This window comes from Ovis canadensis, chromosome 3 (genome assembly GCF_042477335.2).
Source record: "Ovis canadensis isolate MfBH-ARS-UI-01 breed Bighorn chromosome 3, ARS-UI_OviCan_v2, whole genome shotgun sequence".
Classification (NCBI taxonomy): Eukaryota; Metazoa; Chordata; class Mammalia; order Artiodactyla; family Bovidae; genus Ovis; species Ovis canadensis.
Window position 1 is genome coordinate 212,799,580 of NC_091247.1, and position 21,233 is coordinate 212,820,812.

The window sequence follows — 21,233 nt, forward strand, 5'->3', positions numbered from 1 at the left end:
CCTAAATCAAATCTCTTATGATTATACAGTGGAAGGGACAGATTCAAAGGATAAGATCTGATAGACACGGAGGTTCGTGATATTATACAGGAGGCAGTGATCAAGATCATCCCCAAGAAAAAGAAATGCAAAAAGGCAAAGTGGTTTTCTGACAAGGCCTTACAAATAGCTGAGAAAAGAAGAGAAGCTAAAGCCAAAGGAGAAAAGGAAAGATACACCTATTTGAATGCAGAGTTCCAAAGAATAGCAGGAAGAGATAAGAAAGCCTCCCTCAGCAATCAATGCAAAGAAATAGAGGGAAACAATAGAATGGGAAAGACCAGAGATCTCTTCAAGAAAATTAGAGATACCAAGGGAACAATTCATGCAAAGATGGGCTCGATAAAGGACAGAAATAATAGGGACCTAACAGAAGCAGAAGATATTAAGAAGAGGTGGCAAGAATACACAGAAGAGCTGTACAAAAAAGATCTTCATGACCCAGATAACCATGATGGTGTGATCACTCACCTAGAGCCAGCATCCTGGAATGTGAAGTCAAGTGGGCCTTGGGAAGCATCACTACGAACAAAGCTAGTGGAGGTGATGGCATTCCAGTTGAGCTATTTCAAATCCTGAAAGATGATGCTGTGAAAGTGCTGCACTCAGTATGCCAGCAAATTTGGAAAACTCAGCAGTGGCCACAGGACTGGAAAACGTCAGTTTTCATTCCAATCCCAAAGAAAGGCAATGCCAAAGAATGCTCAAACTACCACATAATTGCACTCATCTCACATGCTAGTAAAGTGATGCTCAAAATTTTCCAAGCCAGGCTTCAGCAATACGTGAACCGTGAACTTCCTGATGTTCAGGCTGGTTTTAGAAAAGGCATAGGAACCAGAGATCAAATTGCCAACATCCGCTGGATCATCGAAAAAGCAAGAGAGTTCCAGAAAAACATCTATTTCTGCTTTATTGACTATGCCAAAGCCTTTGACTGTGTGGATCACAATAAACTGTGGAAAATTCTGAAAGAGATGAGAATACCAGACCACCTGACCTTCCTCTTGAGAAACCTGTATGCAGGTCAGGAAGCATCAGTTAGAACTGGACATGGAACAACAGACTGGTTCCAAATAGGAAAAGGAATATGTCAAGGCTGTATATTGTCACCCTGCTTATTTAACTTCTATGCAGAGTACATCATGAGAAACGCTGGGCTGCAAGAAGCACAAGCTGCAATCAAGACTGCCGGGAGAAATATCCATAACCTCAGATATGCAGATGACACCACCCTTATGGCAGACAGTGAGGAAGAACTAAAAAGCCTCTTGATGAAAGTGAAAGAGGAGAGTGAAAAAGTTGGCTTAAAGCTCAACATTCAGAAAACTAAGATCATGGCATCTGGTCCCATCACTTCATGGGAAATAGATGGGGAAACAGTGGAAACAGTGTCAGACTTTATCTTGGGGGGCTCCAAAATCACTGCAGATGGTGATTGCAGCCATGAAATCAAAAGATGCTTACTCCTTGGAAGGAAAGTTATGACCAACCTAGATATCATATTAAAAAGCAGAGATATTACTTTGCAAACACAGGTCTGTCTAGTCAAGGCTATGGTTTTCCCAGTGGTCATGCATGGATGTGAGAGTTGGACTGTGAAGAAAGCTTAGCGCCGAAGAATTGGTGCTTTTCAACTGTGGTGCTGGAGAAGACTCTTGCAAGTCCATTGGACCTCAAGGAGATCCAGCCAGTCCATCCTAAAAAAGACCAGTCCTGGGTGTTCATTGGAAGGACTGATGCTGAGGCTGAAACTCCAATACTTTGGCCACCTCATGCGAAGAGCTGACTCACTGGAAAAGACCCTGATGCTGGGAGCGATTGGGGGCAGGAGGACAAGGGGACGACAGAGGATGAGATGGCTGGATGGCATCACTGAATCGATGCACATGAGTTTGAGTGAACTCCAGGAATTGGTGATGGACAGAGAGGCCTGATATGCTGCGATTCATAGGGTCGCAGAGTCGGACATGACTGAGAGACTAAACTGAACTGAACTGAACTGAAGTGCTACTAGAGCCATCTTACAGAAAAAAAAAACAAATGAAACTTTTGGCCAATCCAGTATATAATTCAATTTCATATGAAATTCTGGAATAGACAAAATTAATCTATGGTAAAAAGTTCAGAGCCTCTAGCGCTAGGAGAAATGACTGGAAAGGGGCATGAAGAAATTATCTTGAGTGATGAAATTTTGCTAAATCTTGATTAGAGGGTGTTATAGTTTTCCAGTGGTCATGTACGGATGTGAGAGTTGGACTGTGAAGAAAGCTGAGCGCTGAAGAATTGATGCTTTTGAACTGTGTTGTTGGAGAAGATTCTTGAGAGTCCCTTGGACTGCAAGAAAATCCAACCAATCCATCCTAAAGGAGATCAGCCCTGGGATTTCTTTGGAAGGATTGATGCTAAAGCTGAAACTCTAGTACTCTGGCCACATCATGAGAAGAGTTGACTCACTGGAAAAAAAACCCTGATGCTGGGAGAGATTGGGGGCAGGAGGAGAAGGGGACAACAGAGGATGAGATGGTTGGATGGCATCACTGACTCTGAGTGAACTCCGGGAGCAGGTGATGGACAGGGAGGCCTGGCGTGCTGCGATTCATGGGGTTGCAAAGAGTTGGACACGACTGACCGACTGAACTAAACTGATAGTTATGATGCACTTATCAAGATTCACTGAATTATATACTTAACAGTTGTGAATTTCATGATTTATACATTTTACTGCAACAACAAAAAATAAAACTTTAAACAAATATGAACTCTAATTAGCAGGCTTTCTTTGCCAGCTATAAAACTACTTCTTGTATTTTTCTCATGTATGAACAAACATATAAATATACTGAATATAATTGGGGATAATTTCTCACCTTTGGCAAAATATATAGATTTCCTGTCTGCTGAGAAAGGCAAAACCAATGATCACAAGTAACAATAAACATACACTGTAATCAGATCTCAGTTTCTCAATACCCTTCTCCACTAAAGGAACCAGGCCCCCTTTGAGATATGACTGATACTAGGGTAAGAAAAGTTCAAGACCCACATGGAACATCTATATACCCAAAAGTTAAAAAAAAAAAAAAAACAACTGCTCAAAAAATTACAGGGATCACTCGAAAGGACAAAGAAGCCATCATAAAGAGGCTCCCACTAACAGTTCACCTAGTGACCCAGGCCCTCTGGCAATTTTTCTGTCATATCATTAGTCACCTGCAAGTTCCTGTGGCAGGAACCACACTCTTTCTTCAAAGGTCTGAATCTCTCCCATGTGGTTGGCAAGGTAGCACTTCCTTTAGGTTTCTAAGTCGCCTTCTTGTTAACTCAATTTCAGCCCTCAAGGCTGTAGCTATATTTTGTAGTTCCGACTTCTGCACAACTTATTAGAGTGCTCTCTTACCCCTTTTAGTAATTATTTTTTACTAAGAAACAATTCTTTATACTAAATTCTTCCTTAAAAATCCCTTATGTGGTATCTGTCTTCTGATTGGATCCTGAGTGGGACACAATATTTCTCTCTGAGTCCTATCAAGTAATGCATACCTAAATCATGAGGCAATATCAGACCAAACCAAAATGAGAGACATTCTACAAAATAAGTGACCTGTACTTTTCCAAAGTCAAGGTCAAATACGATAAAGAAAAATGACAACTAATTGCAATGTGTGACTCTGACCTGGTTTCCATGGTTGGGAAAGGGAAAAAAGTGCTATAGATCCTAATTTTGATAATTATACTATAGTAATATAAGAATGTCTTTATTCTTAGGAAATACACACTGATGTACTTAGCAGTAATACTTAGTGGTAATGGGGAACTTACCCTCATATTGTTCAAAATAAACGTGTATGCCTGTGTGTGAGGGAGGATGGAAGAGCACGAGAGAGACTAACAAAGCAAATGGGGCAACATGTAAACACTTGGTGAATCTGGTAGTCTATGCAAGAGTTCTTTGTACTATTTTTGCATCTTTTCTAAAAATTTTAAGTTATAGTAAAGTTGAAAATTACCAAAGACAAAAATATATTTAGTTCTTGAAATATGTTAAATATGATCACTTTTAAAAGGATAGCATCAATAAAAGTTCAAGATTGAAATCTGGTTCAAGATGGCAAATTAAATACATGATGTATAATGGGACTGAGAAACTACCAAACAAATTTTGAAAGATTGCTGAGCAGATCAGAAAATATAACAGAGTATATTTGACAGTGAAACCACAGCAAAATCCATTACACAGAATTCATACAGAACAAAGCTGTTGAGAGCTTAAAAAAAGGGATTCCCAGTGAAGCTCCCATCTCAATTTACTTTGTTTAGAAAGCAGTTCTATTGACATATACACACGACCTCAAGGCAATGAATTGAAGGAAGGATTCAGAATACCTAGCTCTTTCAAGCATCCTTCCCTTTTCTGCATTTAGGAAAGAAGAGGCATCCTTAGCATTTGATTTTAAGACCCTACTGGAATCATTTTCTTAATATTTTTTACCAGAGTATTGTTGATTTACAATGTGTTAGTTTCTGCTATATAGCAAAGTGTCAGTTATACATACACATATATCCACTTTTTTTAGATTCTTTTCCCATATAGGTCCTTCAGTTCAGTTCACTTCAGTTCAGTCACTCAGTCGTATCCGACTCTTTGAGGCCCCATGAACCGCAGCACGCCAGGCCTCCCTGTCCATCACCAACTCCCGGAGTTTACCCAAACTCATGTCCATTGAGTCGGTGATGCCATCCAACCATGTCATTTTCTGTTGTCCCTTCTCCTCCTGCCCTCAATCTTTCCCAGCATCAGAGTCTTTTCCAATGAGTCAGCTCTTCGCATCAGGTGGCCAAAGTATTGGAGTTTCAGCTTCAACATCAGTCCTTCCAATGAACACCCAGGACTCATCTCCTTTAGGATGGACTGGTTGGATCTCCTTGCAGTCCAAGGGACTCTCAAGAGTCTTCTCCAACACCACAGTTGAAAAGCATCAATTCTTTGGTGCTCAGCTTTCCTTATAGTCCAACTCTCACATTCATACATGACTACTGGAAAAACCATAGCCTTGACTAGACAGACCTTTGTTGGCAAAGTAATGTCTCTGCTTTTTCCTATGCTGTCTAGGTTGGTCATAACTTTCCTTCCAAAGAACAAGTGTCTTTTAATTTCATGGCTGCAATCACCACCTGCAGTGATTTTGGAGCCCAAAAAATAAAGTCAGCCACTGTTTCCCCATCTATTTGCCATGAAGTGATGGGACTCGATGCCATGATCTTAGTTTTCTGAATTTTGAGCTTTAAGACAACTTTTTCACTCTCTTCTTTCAACTTTCATCAAGAGGCTCTTGAGTTCTTCTCCCCTTTCTGCCATAAGGGTGTTGTCATCTGCATATATAGGGAATTACAGAGTGCTGAGTAGAGCTTCCTGTGCTATTCAGTAGGTTATTATTAGTAAGCTATTCTATATATAGTCATGTGTACATGTGAATAGAACCACTTTGGTTTAGACCCCATTACTTTGCATGTGGGAGGAGGGGATGGATGGTGCAGTGTGGGGAGCATCCTTGCTAATGAAGAGGCTAGAGGCCCAGAACAGGAAGGCAAAAAATAACCTCTAACTTCAACTTTTACCTCTGACAAGAACCTTGAGATCAGTTCTGACAGATGGCTCCCAGAAAGGGCCCTGAGCCTGAGAAGCAAGGAGTGACCCAGATCATTTGCAACTAGATGGAAAAGGAAGTTCTCCCTTGCCCCCACTCCTGAAGAAGAAATTATTCCACTTTTGTTGTTGTTTAGTTCCTAAGTTCTGTCCAGCTCTTTTGCAATCCCATAGACTGTAGTCTGCCAGGCTCCTCTGTCCATGGGATTTTCCAGGCAAGAATATCAGAGTGGGTTGCCATTTCCTTCTTAGGGGATCTTGCCGACCAGGGATTGAACCCATGTCCTCCGCATTGGCAGGCGGATTCTTTACTCTACTGGGAAGCCCTACTCAATTGCATTTCAGTACCTTTCTCCACCTCCCACATGTACACTTCTCTCCCTCCACCCCAACACTACTCTGGGAAATGACCAAGAAGAAGACTTCTGAAATGATCAACAAATGAACATCAATTTTAGAATGAAAGTTCATTGTAAAAGGGATTTTTGCCTTTTTTTCCCTGCTGTATCCCCCAAACTTGTAACAGTATCATTGCTCAATAAATATCTTGTTGAATAAATTGATAAGGTCAAATCAATAGAAATGACTTAAATGACTGGCAATCCATGCAGCTAATTATACAACCATTTTAAAATGTATTTGTAAATTTCATGATATGGAGAAATAGTTGACTTCAGGGTTTGTGTTTTAAGAGGAAAGGAATAACCCTCATGAAAGAAATATACAACCTCGTGGTAACTTTATGGATTTTTTATTAATAGTTCTCTGTGTTTTCTGATTACAAGTCACTTTTATTGCCAGAAAATAACTCATCTTTCAACTGTTTTTTTTTAAAGACACATCCAAACCCAACCCAATTATGCCACCTAGCCTGAACTGAATGCCCAGTTAATTGAAAAAAAAAAAAAAAAAACTCAGGATGGATTCTATACACCTATACAACTAATTAACCCCTAAACGATGAAAACTGAATGCTAACTCCACAAGTTAAGAGGAGCTGGGGAGCCCAGGGTAAGTCAGTTAACCTCCATCGCCTTTAATTTACTCATCTGTAAGCTTGGGATAAGGTACTTCCTCATTAAGGTGAGCTTGGAGGTGAATTCATTCTCGTCTAAAGCACTTCCAACAGTGCCAGGCACCGCGGGGCTACGCAAGTGTTGGCTTCTTTTATTTCATTCCAAATGCTGCTCAAGCTCCGATGAGTATAACAACTCAAAATCCAGTCCCCATCCGCCAAGACGGAGGGAGGCAAATGCAACGGAGGAATCCGAGCAGAAGGAAGCCAGCCTGAAGCTGATCGGAGCAACCAGCGGGCACTCGAAAGTGAAGTCGCTCAGTCGTGTCCGACTCTTTGCGATCCCATGGACTGCAGTCTACTAGACTTCTCCGTCCATGGGATTTTCCAGGCAAGAATACTGGAGTGGGTTACCATTTCCTTCTCCAGGGGATCTTCCTGACCCAGGGACGACGGGATTCATTCTCAAGAAGGTGAGTCCCAGAGTCACTGGGGATCCGAACCGAGTTCTCACAACGGGTAGGACTTCAACACGCGGCTAAGACGTCAGACGTGAGGGACACCTCAAAGGCTCTCGGCCAAGGCGCAAAAACCGAAACGGAATTGCTCGGGTCAGCACTGGTTACAGTGTTCATCACACAAAATGCCACAGGGGTGACAAGGTTAAGTCGAATAATAACAACCGTCACACTTAAGAGTACTAAACCGTAGACACGACGTAAAGTGACGTTAAGAAAGTCAGGATGACGACCCAGTCATTGCTCTCCACTATCGTCTAGGTGCCGACGTGGGACACCAAGCGACTAGCGGCTGGCACACGACGAACCAGCGTCCCCTTCAGGCGGCAGACGTTCTGAGCCAGCACCAGAGAGAAGCGGTCGCGCGCGAAAACTACAGCTCCCGCCGCGGCCTGGGGGGCAGGCCCCGCCCCGCACTTCCGCTTCCGCCACCGCCCTCTAGTGCCCCCACCGCTCTCACGTGCCCCCTCCGTCCAACCTACCAGGGAGCGTGACCGCGCGTGACCCCGCGTGACTGGGGGCCCGAGCCGAAGAAGCCTGGAGGTGGGACTCTGGGACCCCCGTTAGTAGAAAGGCAACCCGAAAAGGTGGAACTAAACTTGCAACTCTCGATAGGGATTGGAGTTGTTACGGTGGAGGGGGAGCCTAACGCCCACGACCGTGGCCAATCAGCGTCCGGGATGATCTGCAAGGCCGGAAAGGGGAAAGGGGCCAAATGGTTCTGCAGTCACATGCCGCGGGGGTCTAGTGGGAGGAGCAGTTGCCCAGCGGCCGCCCAGAGCTTCCTGTTTCCGGTTCCCAGAGTGGCGCTCAGCTAGTCGCTAGGAGGGACGCTGGCTCCGCCACGAGCTCTGGGACCGGGGTCTGTGGCCGGCCCCTCGCTGGCCCTGTCTCCCAGCGACGGGCAGCTACTGGGCCGGGGATTCTGAGCTTTGCCTACTCTCTTTGCACGTGACATGTGAGTATGAGGGGCGTGGAGGAGGAGGGGCTGGAGAGTGCTCACCCCTCGTGGCTGTGACGGGGTCCGGGATCTCTTAAGTCTCGCTTGACCGGGTTTTAGCCCAAAACTCCATATAAGGAGCCCGAGGGCAGAAAAACGGAGGCGTGAGGCTGGGGAGTCACAGAGTGCCCAAGGGTGTGAGGGAGAAAGGATCTCCAAGACTGGTGAGGGGATTTAAGTGTTTGGGAGGCAGGGAAAGGAAGATCGCTGGAGTCTGGAGTCCGCTCTAGGTGTTACCGCATACCCGTAGACTGGGTTTTGGCCCGCATCGTGGAGGGAGGTCAAGGGGCATCATTTGTAAAGGGTATGGCCCTCCGCAGTTGGAAAGTCGGGAGACTAGACGCAACGCGATTGTCTGGAGCCCTCGAAGAAGTTTGAGGGAGATGAATTGTGTTCCTCTTTGTAGGGAGCTTCCGCCCTTGGTCCATAAAGCTGATTTTCTAAGGCTTTTCAACGTTGAGCGGTTCAGCTAGTTAGGGCTACTCTTCCAGAAGTGTGAGCTGCTAGAGACTGGAGATAAGGCCGCCGTATCAGAAATGAGCCAAAGAGAAGAAAGTAGAAATTCCATTTACAAACGGAAAATGTTCATGGCTAATCTTAAGGACTGGGGAAAGTGAGTGGTACAGGGGCCCAGGGATGTAAAGTTCTTTCCAGTTCCTGGCTCCATCATTGGTCATCCCATTGAAGGAGAATTTTTTAGCATTAACCCAAATGAATCTATCATTATAGAACAAGAAAATTGAAAGGGATGCTTCAAAATCTTTAAGCCTTGCTGCTTAAACTCGCACCTTGAGAATCTTAATTGTAGCACATTAAAAAGAGACTCGGAGAAAGCGATAGCACCCCACTCCAGTACTCTTGCCTTGAAAATCCCATGGACGGAGGAGCCTGGTAGGCTGCAGTCCATGGGGTCTGGAAGAGTTGGACACGACTGAGCGACTTCACTTTCACTTTTCACTTGCATGCATTGGAGAAGGAAATGACAACCCACTCCAGTGTTCTTGCCTGCAGAATCCCAGGGACCGGGGAGCCGGATGGGCTGCAGTCTCTGGGGTCGCACAGAGTCGGACACGACTGAAGCGACTTAGCAGTAGCAGCAAAAAGAGACTACCCAGCCCTTGGATTTCATTTCCTTGTGTGTGCTTGCTAAAATGCTCAGTCGTGTGCAACCCTTCTGGGCTGTAGCCTGCGGGGCTCCTCTGTCCATGGGGTTTTCCTAGCAGGAATACTGGAGTGGCTTGCGATTTCCTTCTCTAATTCATCCCCTTACTGATACATTGTTGCACTCCTTTTTTTATCAGGAAGTTTTCAGAAAATATCTTTATGCCATGATTCATTCCAGTTGCCTTACTAATAACTTTACACACCTTTTAATACTTGTATAACCTAAAGCAAGTAACTTCAGCTCTATAAGAATCAGTTTCCTCATCTGTAAAGTGGGGGAAATTATACCTGATTTTCTGGGTTGTGAAGATTAATAAACATAATCTAGATAAAGCTCTTAGTGCATACACCACGGAACCAAAGAGAAGCAGCTCAAATGTAGCCAAACCTTAAGCAAGAAAGAGAAGACTGTAAGTTTGTTCTTATCCTATCTTTTTGAACCAATGAGCAAATAAAAGATCAACTCACCTAATGCTGACTGCAGGGTGTTTAGCTGTTCATCTTTTCCTAGTTGTGTGAGAGTCTTTGTTCTAATTTGGGAAAAGAAATCCTCAACTGTTAACAGATTAGGAACTAACTTTGAAGCCAAAGAACACAGCCTTCTGTGTGAGCATCCCTCCAGAAAACTGGTCCTAGAAAAAAAGAATATCAGTCTAATAAAGGAGCCTCATTTCATTTTAGTCAGTTGGTCACATTGTGTTGTGAGTTGAGCAGTGAGTTAATTTAAGGAAGGTAGGAATTGGAGGTCTGGGTTCTTCATTCTGCCTTCTATTCTGTGAATTGTGAGAGGTCACTTCCCCTTCTTGCTTTGTCAAAAAGAAAGCAAGACTGGCTGCCTGCTCTGATCATCCCAAAAAATTAATGTGAAAGAAGATGTACATATAGTGGTTAAGTGTAGACAATGAGCTCAGAGCCTGACTACCTGGTTCACACTGCTCGCTTACTATGTCTAGTTTTCTCATCTGTAAAATAAGAATAATTGTATTTGCTGCGTAGGGTTTTGGTAAGGCTTAACTGGTTTAATGTATGTTAAATTCCTAGCAAAAAGCAAGCACTCTGTTAAGTATTTTCTATTGATGCTTTATATGTGTTTATGAGAGTCTTAAATTTGAGGGGCTTCTCAGGTGGTACTAGTGGTAGAGAACCTGCCTACCAATGCAGGAGACTTAATAAGAGACTTGGGTTCGATTGCTGGGTTGAGAAGATCCCCTGGAGAATGGCATGGCAACGACTACAGTACTCTTGCCCAGAGACTTCCATGGACAGAGGAGCCTGGCGGGCCACCATCCATAGGGTCACAGAGTTGGACAAGACTGAAACGACTTAGGACACATGCATGCTCAGACTTTGGGGTTAGCTATACTTACTCTCTGCAGACACTTTAATATTACTACAATGAATTGATGTTTGGATAACACCAAGTCAGGGAGATGACTTCCCAAGTATTGGTTGCCCTAGTGAATGTGGGAAACAGAACATCAAGTGTAATTTTGTATAACTCTTTCTTGTGGCGCCTTGGAGGTATGGTGACCCACTTCAGGATGAAGCTGAACATCTCTTTCCCAGCCACTGGTTGTCAGAAACTCATTGAAATGGACAATGAACAAAAACTTCGTATCTTTTCTGAGAAGCGTATGGACACAGAAGTTGCTATTGACGCTCTGGGTGAAGACTGGAAGAGTTGTGTGGTCCAAATCAGTGGTGGGACCAGCAAACAAGGTTTCCCCATGAAGGAGATGTCTGGACCCATGGCAGAGCCTGTACCTGCTACTGAGTAAGGGGCATTTCTGTTACAAACCAAGGAGGACTGGAGAAAGTACAAATCTATATATGGATGCCAGTCTGAGTGTTCTCAATTTGGTCATCGTAAAAGAGAGAGAAAAGGATATGCCTGGCCTCACTGATACAACTGTGGCTCATCACTTGGGGTTAGCAGAAGAGCTAGCAGAATCCACTGTGGTCTCTCTGTGTGGCCGCCAGTGTGCTGTGAGATAGCCCCTAAACAAAGAAGGTGAGAAACCTAGGACCAAAGCTCCAAGATTCAGCATCTTGTTATTCCAGTATTGTGCAACACAAATGTCAATGTATTGTCAGAAGAAACAGCATACTAAGAAAAATGAAGGACAGGCTCCAGAAGATGCTCAACTTTTGGCCAAGAGAATGAAGTGGGCCAAAGAAAGACTCCAGGAACAGATTGCTAAGAGATAAAAGCTGTTCTCTCTCAGAGCTTCTATCTCTGAGTCTTGAGTCCAGTCAAAAATCAGATGTTCTTAAAAAAAAAAAAAGAAATGGTCTCAGAGTAACAAATAAGTAAGATCAGCCATCAAAAAGAAAAGTATGTTTAGGATAGTGGGCAAAATTTATTCAGGTACCTATTAGTACCTATTAAATTCTGCTTATTTTAAGTTTTAAATAGAATCAGTGGAATCAGTGGACCAGCATGAAGAAGAATTAGAGGACTTGCCAAAGAATTGATGCTTTTGAACTGTGGTGTTGGAGAAGACTCTTGAGAGTCCCTTGGACTGCAAGGAGATCCAACCAATCCATTCTAAAGGAGATCAGTCCTGGGTGTTCTTTGGAAGGAATGATGCTAAAGCTGAAACTCCAATACTTTGGCTACCTCATGTGAAGAGTTAACTCATTGGAAAAGACTGATGCTGGGAGGGATTGGAGGCAGGAGGAGAAGGGGACGACAGAGGATGAGATGGCTGGATGGCATCACCGACTCAATGGACATGAGTTTGAGTGAACTCCGGGAGTTGGTGATGGACAGGGAGGCCTGGCATGCTGCAGTTCATGGAGTCGCAAAGAGTCAGACGTGACTGAGCAACTGAACTGAAAGAGTATTTAAGCCAAAGTCTAGACTTGTAGTATGAAAATATTTTATGGTAAGCGAGAAAAAGTTGGAAGAATTGAATCTTTGTATCAGGAAAATTGTTGATACTTTGTAAAATTAACATGTAGCAATGGCCTGAGGGATGATTAATGAATACCAAAGTGAATTCTTACCAAAGTAAATCAGTGTATCTTAGGTGTATAAAGGGGCTTCCCAGGTGGCGCTTGTGGTAAAGAGCCTGCCTGCTTGTGCAGGAGACATGAGAGACGTGGGTTCGATCCCTGGATCAGGAAGATTCCCCAAGAGGAGGTCGTGGCAACCCATTCCAGTATTCTCCAATCCTGTGGACAGAGTAGCCTGACTGGCTTCCCTGGTAGCTCAGCTGGTAAAGAATCCACCTGCAATGAAGAAGACCCCCGTTTAATTCCTGGGTTGAGAATATCCCCTGGAGAAGGGAAAGACTACCCACTCCAGTATTCTGGCCTGGAGAATTCCATAGAAAGAGGAGTGGCAGGCTATAGTCCGTGGGGTCACAAAGAGTCGGACATGACTGAGCGACTTTCACTACAGTCCATGCATAGGTGTGCAAATGAGATTAGAGAAAAGAAAATGAGTTTGGAAAACAGAGCCACATGTTTCCATGCCTAAAACAGTTCAAGCATCGTATGAATTGGGTGCGTTAATTGTAAAGTGACTTGGTGATTCTCAAGAGTTATCAGCAACTGGAATGTAGGAAGACAGTTATACTTAGTAGAAATCAAGAAACTCTTGAATTTCATGGCTTGAAGTGGGTCTTAGAATACTCACTCAGACCACTGATCTGGACCTCATGAAGTTTGTTCATCCTATCATTTAAATGGTTGAATGATTTTTTCAGAGATGAGACAGAACAGATAGATGTCAAATCTTAGGTGCTGTGGTTATGTTAATCTCTGTTCATCATTTTTGTGGTAAGTATGAACAAAGACTGTTAGATGCTTCTGAATATTAAAACAAGGACGTAGGGCCCAAAGTATTCAGGTCTCTTTCTCTGTTTTACATCTTTCTTAATAACTTTCAACTAGAAGCGTCTGACTCCAATGCAGGAGACCCGGGTTCGATCCCTGGGTCGGGAAGATCCCCTGGAGAAGGAAATGGCAAACCACTCCAGTATTCTTGCCTGGAGAATCTCATGGACAGAGGAGCGTGGTAGGCTACAGTCCATGGGGTCGCAAAGAGTCAGACACAACTGAGCGACTTCACTTTGACTTTCAGCCCTTATCAAGTGTTCATTGTAATTCAAGTATTATCTTAGGGGGAGGATTTAAGTAGTATTAATGAACTAGCATTAAACTGTAAATAATGAGACATCTCAACCTAACTTCTAACCAAATGGTGGAGGCAAGGATATCTCCATCAGGCTGTCGTAAGTAATTCTTTTATGTTCTCTGCTTTCCCTTTTCTCAGCCCTATAGTTATGTTCTGAAGGACTTACCTATGAATTAGACTGAAAGTGATTGATTTATATAGTTTCCTGACACAGGTGATAGATAACTATTAGTATATGTTTGTGTGTATATATACAGATGTATGGGTTTTCTGATACAGATATTAATATGTGTGTGTGTGTTTATGTATAGATGTATGGGTTTCCTGACACAGTTGATAGGTAGATACTAATATCTGTGTGAGTGTGTGCGTGAGTGTGTGCGTGTGTGTGTGTGTAGTTGTATGGGTTTCCTGACACAGGTGATAGGTAGATATTAGTGTGTGTGTGTGTTTTTGGGTTTCCTGATACAAGTAATAGATATTAATGTGTATATGTATGTATGTTTGTGTGTGTGTATATATATGTATAGGCGTATGGGTTTCCTGACACAGGTGATAGGTAATTATATATATGTATGTGTGTGTATGTGTATAGATGTATGGGTTTCCTGACACAGGTGCTTTGGCACAGAGATACTGAAAGGTGCTATATTTATCGTAGGTGCCAAAGAATCTTACTGTTCAGCAAGATCAAAATATTCTTCATTGGTGACACTAAACCATTGATTGATTCTTCTGACAATTTCTAGGACCAAAAATATATTCTTGTTTTATGCACACATTGCAGAAATCTCAACAACTGCCTGTATACACTAACTCTGCCCCACTAACTCTGCTGTCCACTTTGTTGATTGCACAGGAAAGGAGCAAAGTAAGGACAGGAAATTAGAGTGGTGTCAGGTGAGGGAGTTGAATAGGGAGTAACCCCCGCTTGCTGCAACTAGAGAGAAGTCCATGCAGCAATGAAAACCCAGCACAGCCAAAAATAAATAAATGAAATTGTTTTTAAAACTAAAAGTTTTGAAAAGAAAAAGAAACCTGGAGACTTAAACATCCAATTCTGTATATTAGATAATGGGGAAAAAAGAACTTGAAACAGAGACAAGAAAATAAAGCCCAGCATCATCATAATGAAGAAAACTGGCCAGTGTAAAGTAATAGGTGGTGAGTGGAAGACTTAACGGGTTAAAAAAAAATGCTATTCATTTATTACACATTGATGTGCTCTGTTTCTTTCCCTGATCCTCTCCCTCTTCCCCGAAACACACACTCCCTGTCCCAAAAGGATGTCCCCCCTCCACAGCTCCTGGAGGACTGGCCTGCTCCTGCTGCTGCTCTTCTCCATGGCAGTCAGAGAATCTTGGCAGACTGAAGAGAAAACATGTGACCTGGTGGGAGAAAAGGGTAAAGAATCAGAGAAAGAGTTGGCTCTCCTGAAGAGGCTGACACCGCTATTTAACAAAAGGTAAATGAGAAGAACCTTAAAGGCCTTGAGAAAACAACTTTATCAAAGAATCTTCTCTTACTAACTGTATTAATTTTTTTATATATTACTACTGAATATAGAGGGGATACATGTATCGTAACCTCCTCTGAGAGGTGGTTCTAATCTGTACTTTAACAATATTGGCCTTATTTGGCCATGCTGTCTCTCTTTCCTCTATGATGGAGAGCGCGTGCTTAGCCCAGTGTTCAGCAGTGATGTGCAGGTACTTTATGCAGAAGAGTAGCTGTTTGTAAGATTGGACCCAAGAGACCAGCTTTATATTCAGAAATATCAGATGAACATATTTAGGCCTACTACAACATCATCATAAGGGCTTCCCAAGACGGTTCAGTGGTAAAGAATCTGCCTGCCAAGCAGAAGATGCAGGTTCAGCCCCTGGGTTGGAAAGAACCCCTGGAGAAGGAAATGGCAACCTACTCCAGTATTCTTGCCTGGAGAATCTCAGGACAGAGGAGCCTGAAGAATACAGTCCATGGGGTCACAAAGAGCTGGACACTGAAAATGAAAGTGAAGGGAGCTTTCTTGGTGGCTCAGACGGTCAAGAATCTGCCTGCAATGCAGGAAACCTGAGTTTGATCCCTGGGTTAAACATGACTAAACAACAACAACACGTCATCATAAGTGTCAAGAATCTTCAGATATATAAATCTGAAGATAATCTTTAAGGAACTAGGATATATATCATGAACGTTACACCCTTATTCACAGGGAGGTACTAGCTAATACTTTAGCGTAGTCTAGAACAATTATTCTAGAAATATCTAGAATACTATCTGTCTTGGAGGCTGTATTTTCATCAGTCATCATCAACAGTTAGTCTGTCTGGGTCATAGTTAACCTCATGATGCAAAAGATACTATTCACTAGGACATTTAGCCATGAAGTTTGATAAATAAGTTGAACACACCGTTGTTTGAACAGAGGCTGCTGTTTCTAAGGCTGACCGCGCTAACTGTCCTTTTCCTCCTCTCTGCATTTCTGCTTTCAGCTTTGAGAGCACCGTGGGCCAGAGCCCAGATATGTACAGCTATGTGTTCCGGGTGTGCCGAGAGGCTGGCAACCACTCCTCTGGGGCAGGCCTGGTGCAGATCAACAAAAGTAACGGGAAGGAGACAGTAGTTGGGAGATTCAACGAGACTCAGATCTTCAATGGAAGTAAGAGTCTCCCTGTTGATCAGCTCACTGAATCCCTCTGATAACCCTGTATGTCTCAGCCCTAACCAGGCTGTGTCATATGGGTGTGTGTGGTTCAGCTCATCTAAGATACCTGCACCCAGCTCCACCACTCCTCCACAGCCAGGGCGCAGGACATTTGTATGTTTGTGTTAAAGTGAGATTAAGCTTTCTTGAAAGCCAATCAGTCTATAATCCACACCAACTTGAGTTATGTTGATAATATTTCTCAAAAATCATAAAATCATTGCTGGAAAGTTGCTGTGAGCAACTATGGTTTATTTTATACCCTTAAGCAGATAAATAAGTGCAGATTGTTGTTCCTGTAAATAACATAATAAAAAACAATGTCAAGAGTTTGGGGCTGGGGTCAGAAGATGAGATTTTTGATCCAGATCATATTTACTTATCCTGTGACTTTGAACAATCATTTGACACTTTGTTTTCTCATACACAAAATTGGAAGCATAATGCTTACCTTGGTCACCTCACATGATTATTAATCAAATGATATTTTGCAAAGAAATTTGAACAAGTAAATACTGAAGAAGGAAGTGTCCCCAGTCTTCAGAGTCATCCACTTTGAATTTATCTGTGGTTAATTTAAGATCTTAGGCTTTCCCTTGCCACCCAGTAATAGAATGGAGCCTCTTCATATTAGCAGGTGTTCAGAGAACGTGACTCATGACTAAGTGTGGATCATAATTGTATTTGCACTATCGGTTGCCTACCTTTAGTGTGGGAAATCAAGATTATTCTTGTATGCATATCTGGTTCTTAGTTGTCTTAACACGAGAACTCAAGCTGTTGTAAAGCGGCGGGTTTTAGTTGGTATTTCTGGTACACCAGAGCTCATCCTGAGGGGTTAACTAAAACCAACTTCACTGAACTTGGTTCCATGCTTCCACAGTGCCCAGGTCTGTCTCTGCTTTTCCCCCACCCCAAAGCTCCTTTTTCCTTGTCCGTCCTCAGGTAATTGGATCATGCTGATCTATAAAGGGGGTGATGAATATGACAACCACTGTGGCAGGGAGCAGCGGCGGGCAGTGGTGATGATCTCCTGCAATCGACACACTCTAGCGGTGAGGCACCCCAGGGCCTGGGAGCCTAGAGAGGAGATGAAAAGACTGGCCTGAGGTGGGACAGAATGTCCAGAGGGAACAAGATAATTGGGGTGGATGGGAGAAAACTAGACATTCAGGGACGTCCCTGGCAGTCCGGTGGTTGACTCCCCACTTCCAGTGCAGGGGACGTGAGTTCGACCCCTGGTTGGGGAACTAGGATCCCACATGCCATTTGGTAGCAGCCAAAAAATTTAAAAAACCAGAAGTTCAGTTTTTTCCTGAGTCATAGGCATCCGTCTTCCATCATACATGGAAAATAAGTTCTTAAACCAGGAGGAAGCAAATGTTTAGGGGGAGGTTTGTGGGTTTGTGCTGCTTTTCAGACGGGCGTCAGAAGCAAACACCTTATCACATAAATGTTGTGTCTGTCCTCTTGCCATCAGGACAATTTTAACCCTGTGTCTGAGGAGCGAGGCAAAGTCCAAGATTGTTTCTACCTCTTTGAGATGGACAGCAGCCTGGCGTGTTCCCCAGAGATCTCCCATCTTAGCGTGGGTTCTATCTTACTTGTCACGTGAGTCCTCCTTCCTTTATCAGTCCAAACCTTTTTTTTTTTTTCAAACCTTTTCTTTAACTCAGCAATCAGTAGGAAGTATATGGGTCCAGATAGTGTGTGTGCATTTGTATGCTATATTATAATTGGAGGGGAAAGAAGTCTGTGAATATCCTCTTTAAACTCTGCAAGTTTAAAAAAATGAGACTTAATGTTATATTCCCAATAAATATATGCATTTGGAGATGGAGTTTTTTCCCCACTGGAGTACTAGACAGTTTTTATTCAGTTCAGTTCAGTTCAGTCGCTCAGTCGTGTCCGACTCTTTGCAACCCCATGAATCGCAGCACACCAGGCCTCCCTGTCCATCACCAACTCCCGGAGTTCACTCAGACTCATGTCCATCGAGTCCGTGATGCCATCCAGCCATCTCATCCTCTGTCGTCCCCTTCTCCTGCCCCCAATCCCTCCCAGCATCAGAGTCCTTTCCAGTGAGTCAACTCTTCGCATGAGGTGGCCAAAGTACCGGAGTTTCAGCTTCAGCATCATTCCTTCCAAAGAAATCCCAGGGCTGGTCTCCATCAGAATGGACTGGTTGGGTCTCCTTGCAGTCCAAGAGACTCAAGAATCTTCTCCAACACACAGTTCAAAAGCATCAATTCTTCGGCGCTCTGCCTTCTTCACAGTCCAACTCTCACATCCATACATGACCACAGGAAAAACCATAGCCTTGACTAAATGGACCTTAGTCGGCAAAGTAATGTCTCTGCTTTTGAATATGCTATCTAGGTTGGTCATAACTTTTCTTCCAAGGAGTAAGCGTCTTTTAATTTCATGGCTGCAGTCACCATCTGCAGTGATTTTGGAGCCCAAAAAAATAAAGGCTAACACTGTTTCCACTGTTTCCCCATCTATTTCCCATGAAGTGATGGGACTGGATGCCATGATCTTCATTTTCTGAATGTTGAGCTTTAAGCCAACTTACTCTCCCATTATTAGAACTTTTGAAGAAATTGGACTGTTTATCTAATGGTGACTGTTCTCAACCCTAAATGAGTCACACACTGTCTTTTTTCTGATCTAAAGGTTTTCTCAGGCAGACAGCACTCTAATTGGTTTTCTCAGGCTCTACCAGCCCCCTTTTTTTCAACTGACTACCCCTTTTTTGTTTTTCCGTTTTTATGGAACAGAGCTTAGGAAACAGGCAACAATGAATGAGCTTTACTGATTCTGTTTTTGAGTATGGGTGTCTTTCTCCCTCACAGGTTTGCATCACTGGTCGCAGTCTATATCATCGGGGGGTTCCTGTACCAGCGACTGGTGGTCGGAGCCAAAGGAATGGAGCAGTTTCCTCACTTGGCCTTCTGGCAGGATCTTGGAAACCTGGTAGCAGTAAGTAACAGGGCAGCTGAGAGACAAAACAAATGACTGACCATCCGTCCTGGTTTGCCCAGACTAGAGGGTTTCCTGAGATAAAGGACTTTTGGGTGCTAAAACCACCCCAAGTTCCAGCAAACCAAGACAATTGGTTGCCCTAATACAGGGTAATAAGCAACATAGCACCTTAATGTCTGACCTTCCAGACTGACTGGAAGAACGGAACTGTTGCTTAGATTTATGAATCTGATCCAGCTATTTGGGGGCTTACATGAGGAGAAGGTGTTTCCCCAAATTCAGTTTAGGCCAATCACTGGAGCTTTGGGGTTTTCTCTTCATTATCCCTGGAGAAAGTTCTTGCCACCTTCTTAGACCATAAACACGCTGTGCCCACCTGAAAGTTGCTGATTTCACATGATCACTTCTTTTGCTCTTCCCTCTATAGGATGGCTGTGACTTTGTATGCCGCTCTAAACCCCGAAATGTGCCTGCTGCCTATCGTGGTGTGGGGGATGATCAGCTGGGGGAGGAGTCAGAAGAAAGGGATGATCATTTGTTACCAATGTGATTGCACTTTAGATGTCCAGCTTCTTCAGCCCCCAAACCAAAGCGTCCTCCGGCAGATTTCTGAAGCAGTCTCTCATCTCACCCTCAATCTCAGTCTTGCTTTCCGGTTTGCTTTTGGTTTGCATCCACCTGTCAGTAGACGAAATGCCTTTCCCTTTGTTCCCTGTTTGGTTTTCCCTCCTGAGAGGTACAGCTGCAGGACAGAGATAATATAATAGGGCCAATCACAACAGAGGCTGTTGCACTGTGTCTTCATAACCAGAAAGTACAAGTAGAGGAGTTACTGTGAGCAAAAGGGTGCGGCAGGCTCCCTGACTCTTTTTTAAACACGTTTTCATAAGTTTTTGAGACACTGGATTTCTTTAATTAAAAAAAAAGAAACATTATTTATAGGTTTGATTGCTTTCATGCTATTACTCTGCCCTACAGTAGTCTCCATGAGAGTCTGGATGTAACTTGCTGCTGGGAACTGTTTTGCAGTGATTACTTGGTCACAATCCAAGGACTGCCATTTGGTCTGAGCCGGAGAGGTTGTAGACTTAACTTCTCCCACTTCAGGTCAGGATGGAAACTGAAATTTCCCAGGATTACAAGGTACCAAACATCATTGGCCCTGGAGTGACCTTACAGCTGGAACTGGACCCTGGGTCGTCATCTTGGGTTATTGGTCCATCTGCAGCTAAAATACCTAATCCAGAAGTGCAGTCCATTGGAAGGGACACTGAAATGGACCTCCTGTGCCACAGGGTTGCAGAAGCGGGAAGTCTGTTTACCTTGTAGTGGGATATCCTTGACGGCTTGCTTCTCCTGCTTGCAGTCAAAGCTGGCAGAGCTTTTCTAACTCCTAAAATGTTCCCTCTACCAGTATTTCTAAACATGTTGAACTTTCCTTCACAGGCATTTGTGTGTGTGTGCGCGCCCCCTCCTTTCTCCTGAAAAGGGAATGGAAGCAGAAGTGGGACACGCAGGGCTCTGCCATCTTCGGCCCTGGGTGCAGGCTTCTGCCACACCTGTCCTTGCTTCTGGCTCAGGGATGTGTCTTCTTGCCCAGCCTATCTCCGTGGGGAGAGGGCCTTAAACCTCTGATGCTTCCGCCCTTCCATTTAGGCCACGTGCCCAGAAAACTGGCCTGATCTTTGAGAGACAGGGAGCCTGGGGCACTGAAGAGTAATGTGGCTCCCCTGGCCACATGAGGACGGAATCAATAAGCAGGGGGCTTTTTTAGCCTTTAGGCAAGAAAATGAAATTATTTCATCTTTGGACTTTTAGATACTATTGGAATGGTATTTTTTCTTTTCTAAGCAGGGAAAATGATGTTATAAAAGCATTTTTCTGTTACATGTTTGCATTCCTCCGCATACTCTGGTGTTTTAAAAATGCGAAAAATATATATACATTTTTTTGTACAAAAACTTAAAAGATTAAAAAAAAATGGCCTAGTCATTTGTGTGGAAGAAGCCTGTAA

The 21,233-nt window shown here is 43.5% G+C and overlaps 1 protein-coding gene and 1 pseudogene across 3 annotated transcripts; both read left to right on the top strand.

Moving 5' to 3' along the window:
* Nucleotides 1–6,921: 6,921 nt before the first annotated feature.
* Nucleotides 6,922–21,211, top strand: M6PR (mannose-6-phosphate receptor, cation dependent). 3 transcript variants are annotated; one of them, XM_069585785.1, is made up of 8 exons: nucleotides 6,922–7,174; nucleotides 7,481–7,762; nucleotides 14,813–14,992; nucleotides 16,023–16,189; nucleotides 17,180–17,289; nucleotides 17,715–17,845; nucleotides 19,090–19,216; nucleotides 19,647–21,211. In XM_069585785.1, the coding sequence occupies exons 3-8, from the start codon at nucleotides 14,814–14,816 to the stop codon at nucleotides 19,767–19,769; spliced, it is 837 nt and encodes a 278-aa protein (XP_069441886.1). In that variant the 5' UTR covers nucleotides 6,922–7,174; nucleotides 7,481–7,762; nucleotide 14,813; the 3' UTR covers nucleotides 19,770–21,211. The 3 variants fall into 3 exon arrangements, with proteins under 3 accessions (XP_069441886.1, XP_069441885.1, XP_069441887.1); XM_069585784.1 differs by having other exon boundaries at nucleotides 6,960–7,174; nucleotides 7,481–8,177; XM_069585786.1 differs by lacking the exon at nucleotides 6,922–7,174 and having other exon boundaries at nucleotides 7,472–7,762.
* On the top strand, nucleotides 10,736–11,672 carry LOC138437833 (small ribosomal subunit protein eS6-like; annotated as a pseudogene).
* Nucleotides 21,212–21,233: the final 22 nt, after the last annotated feature.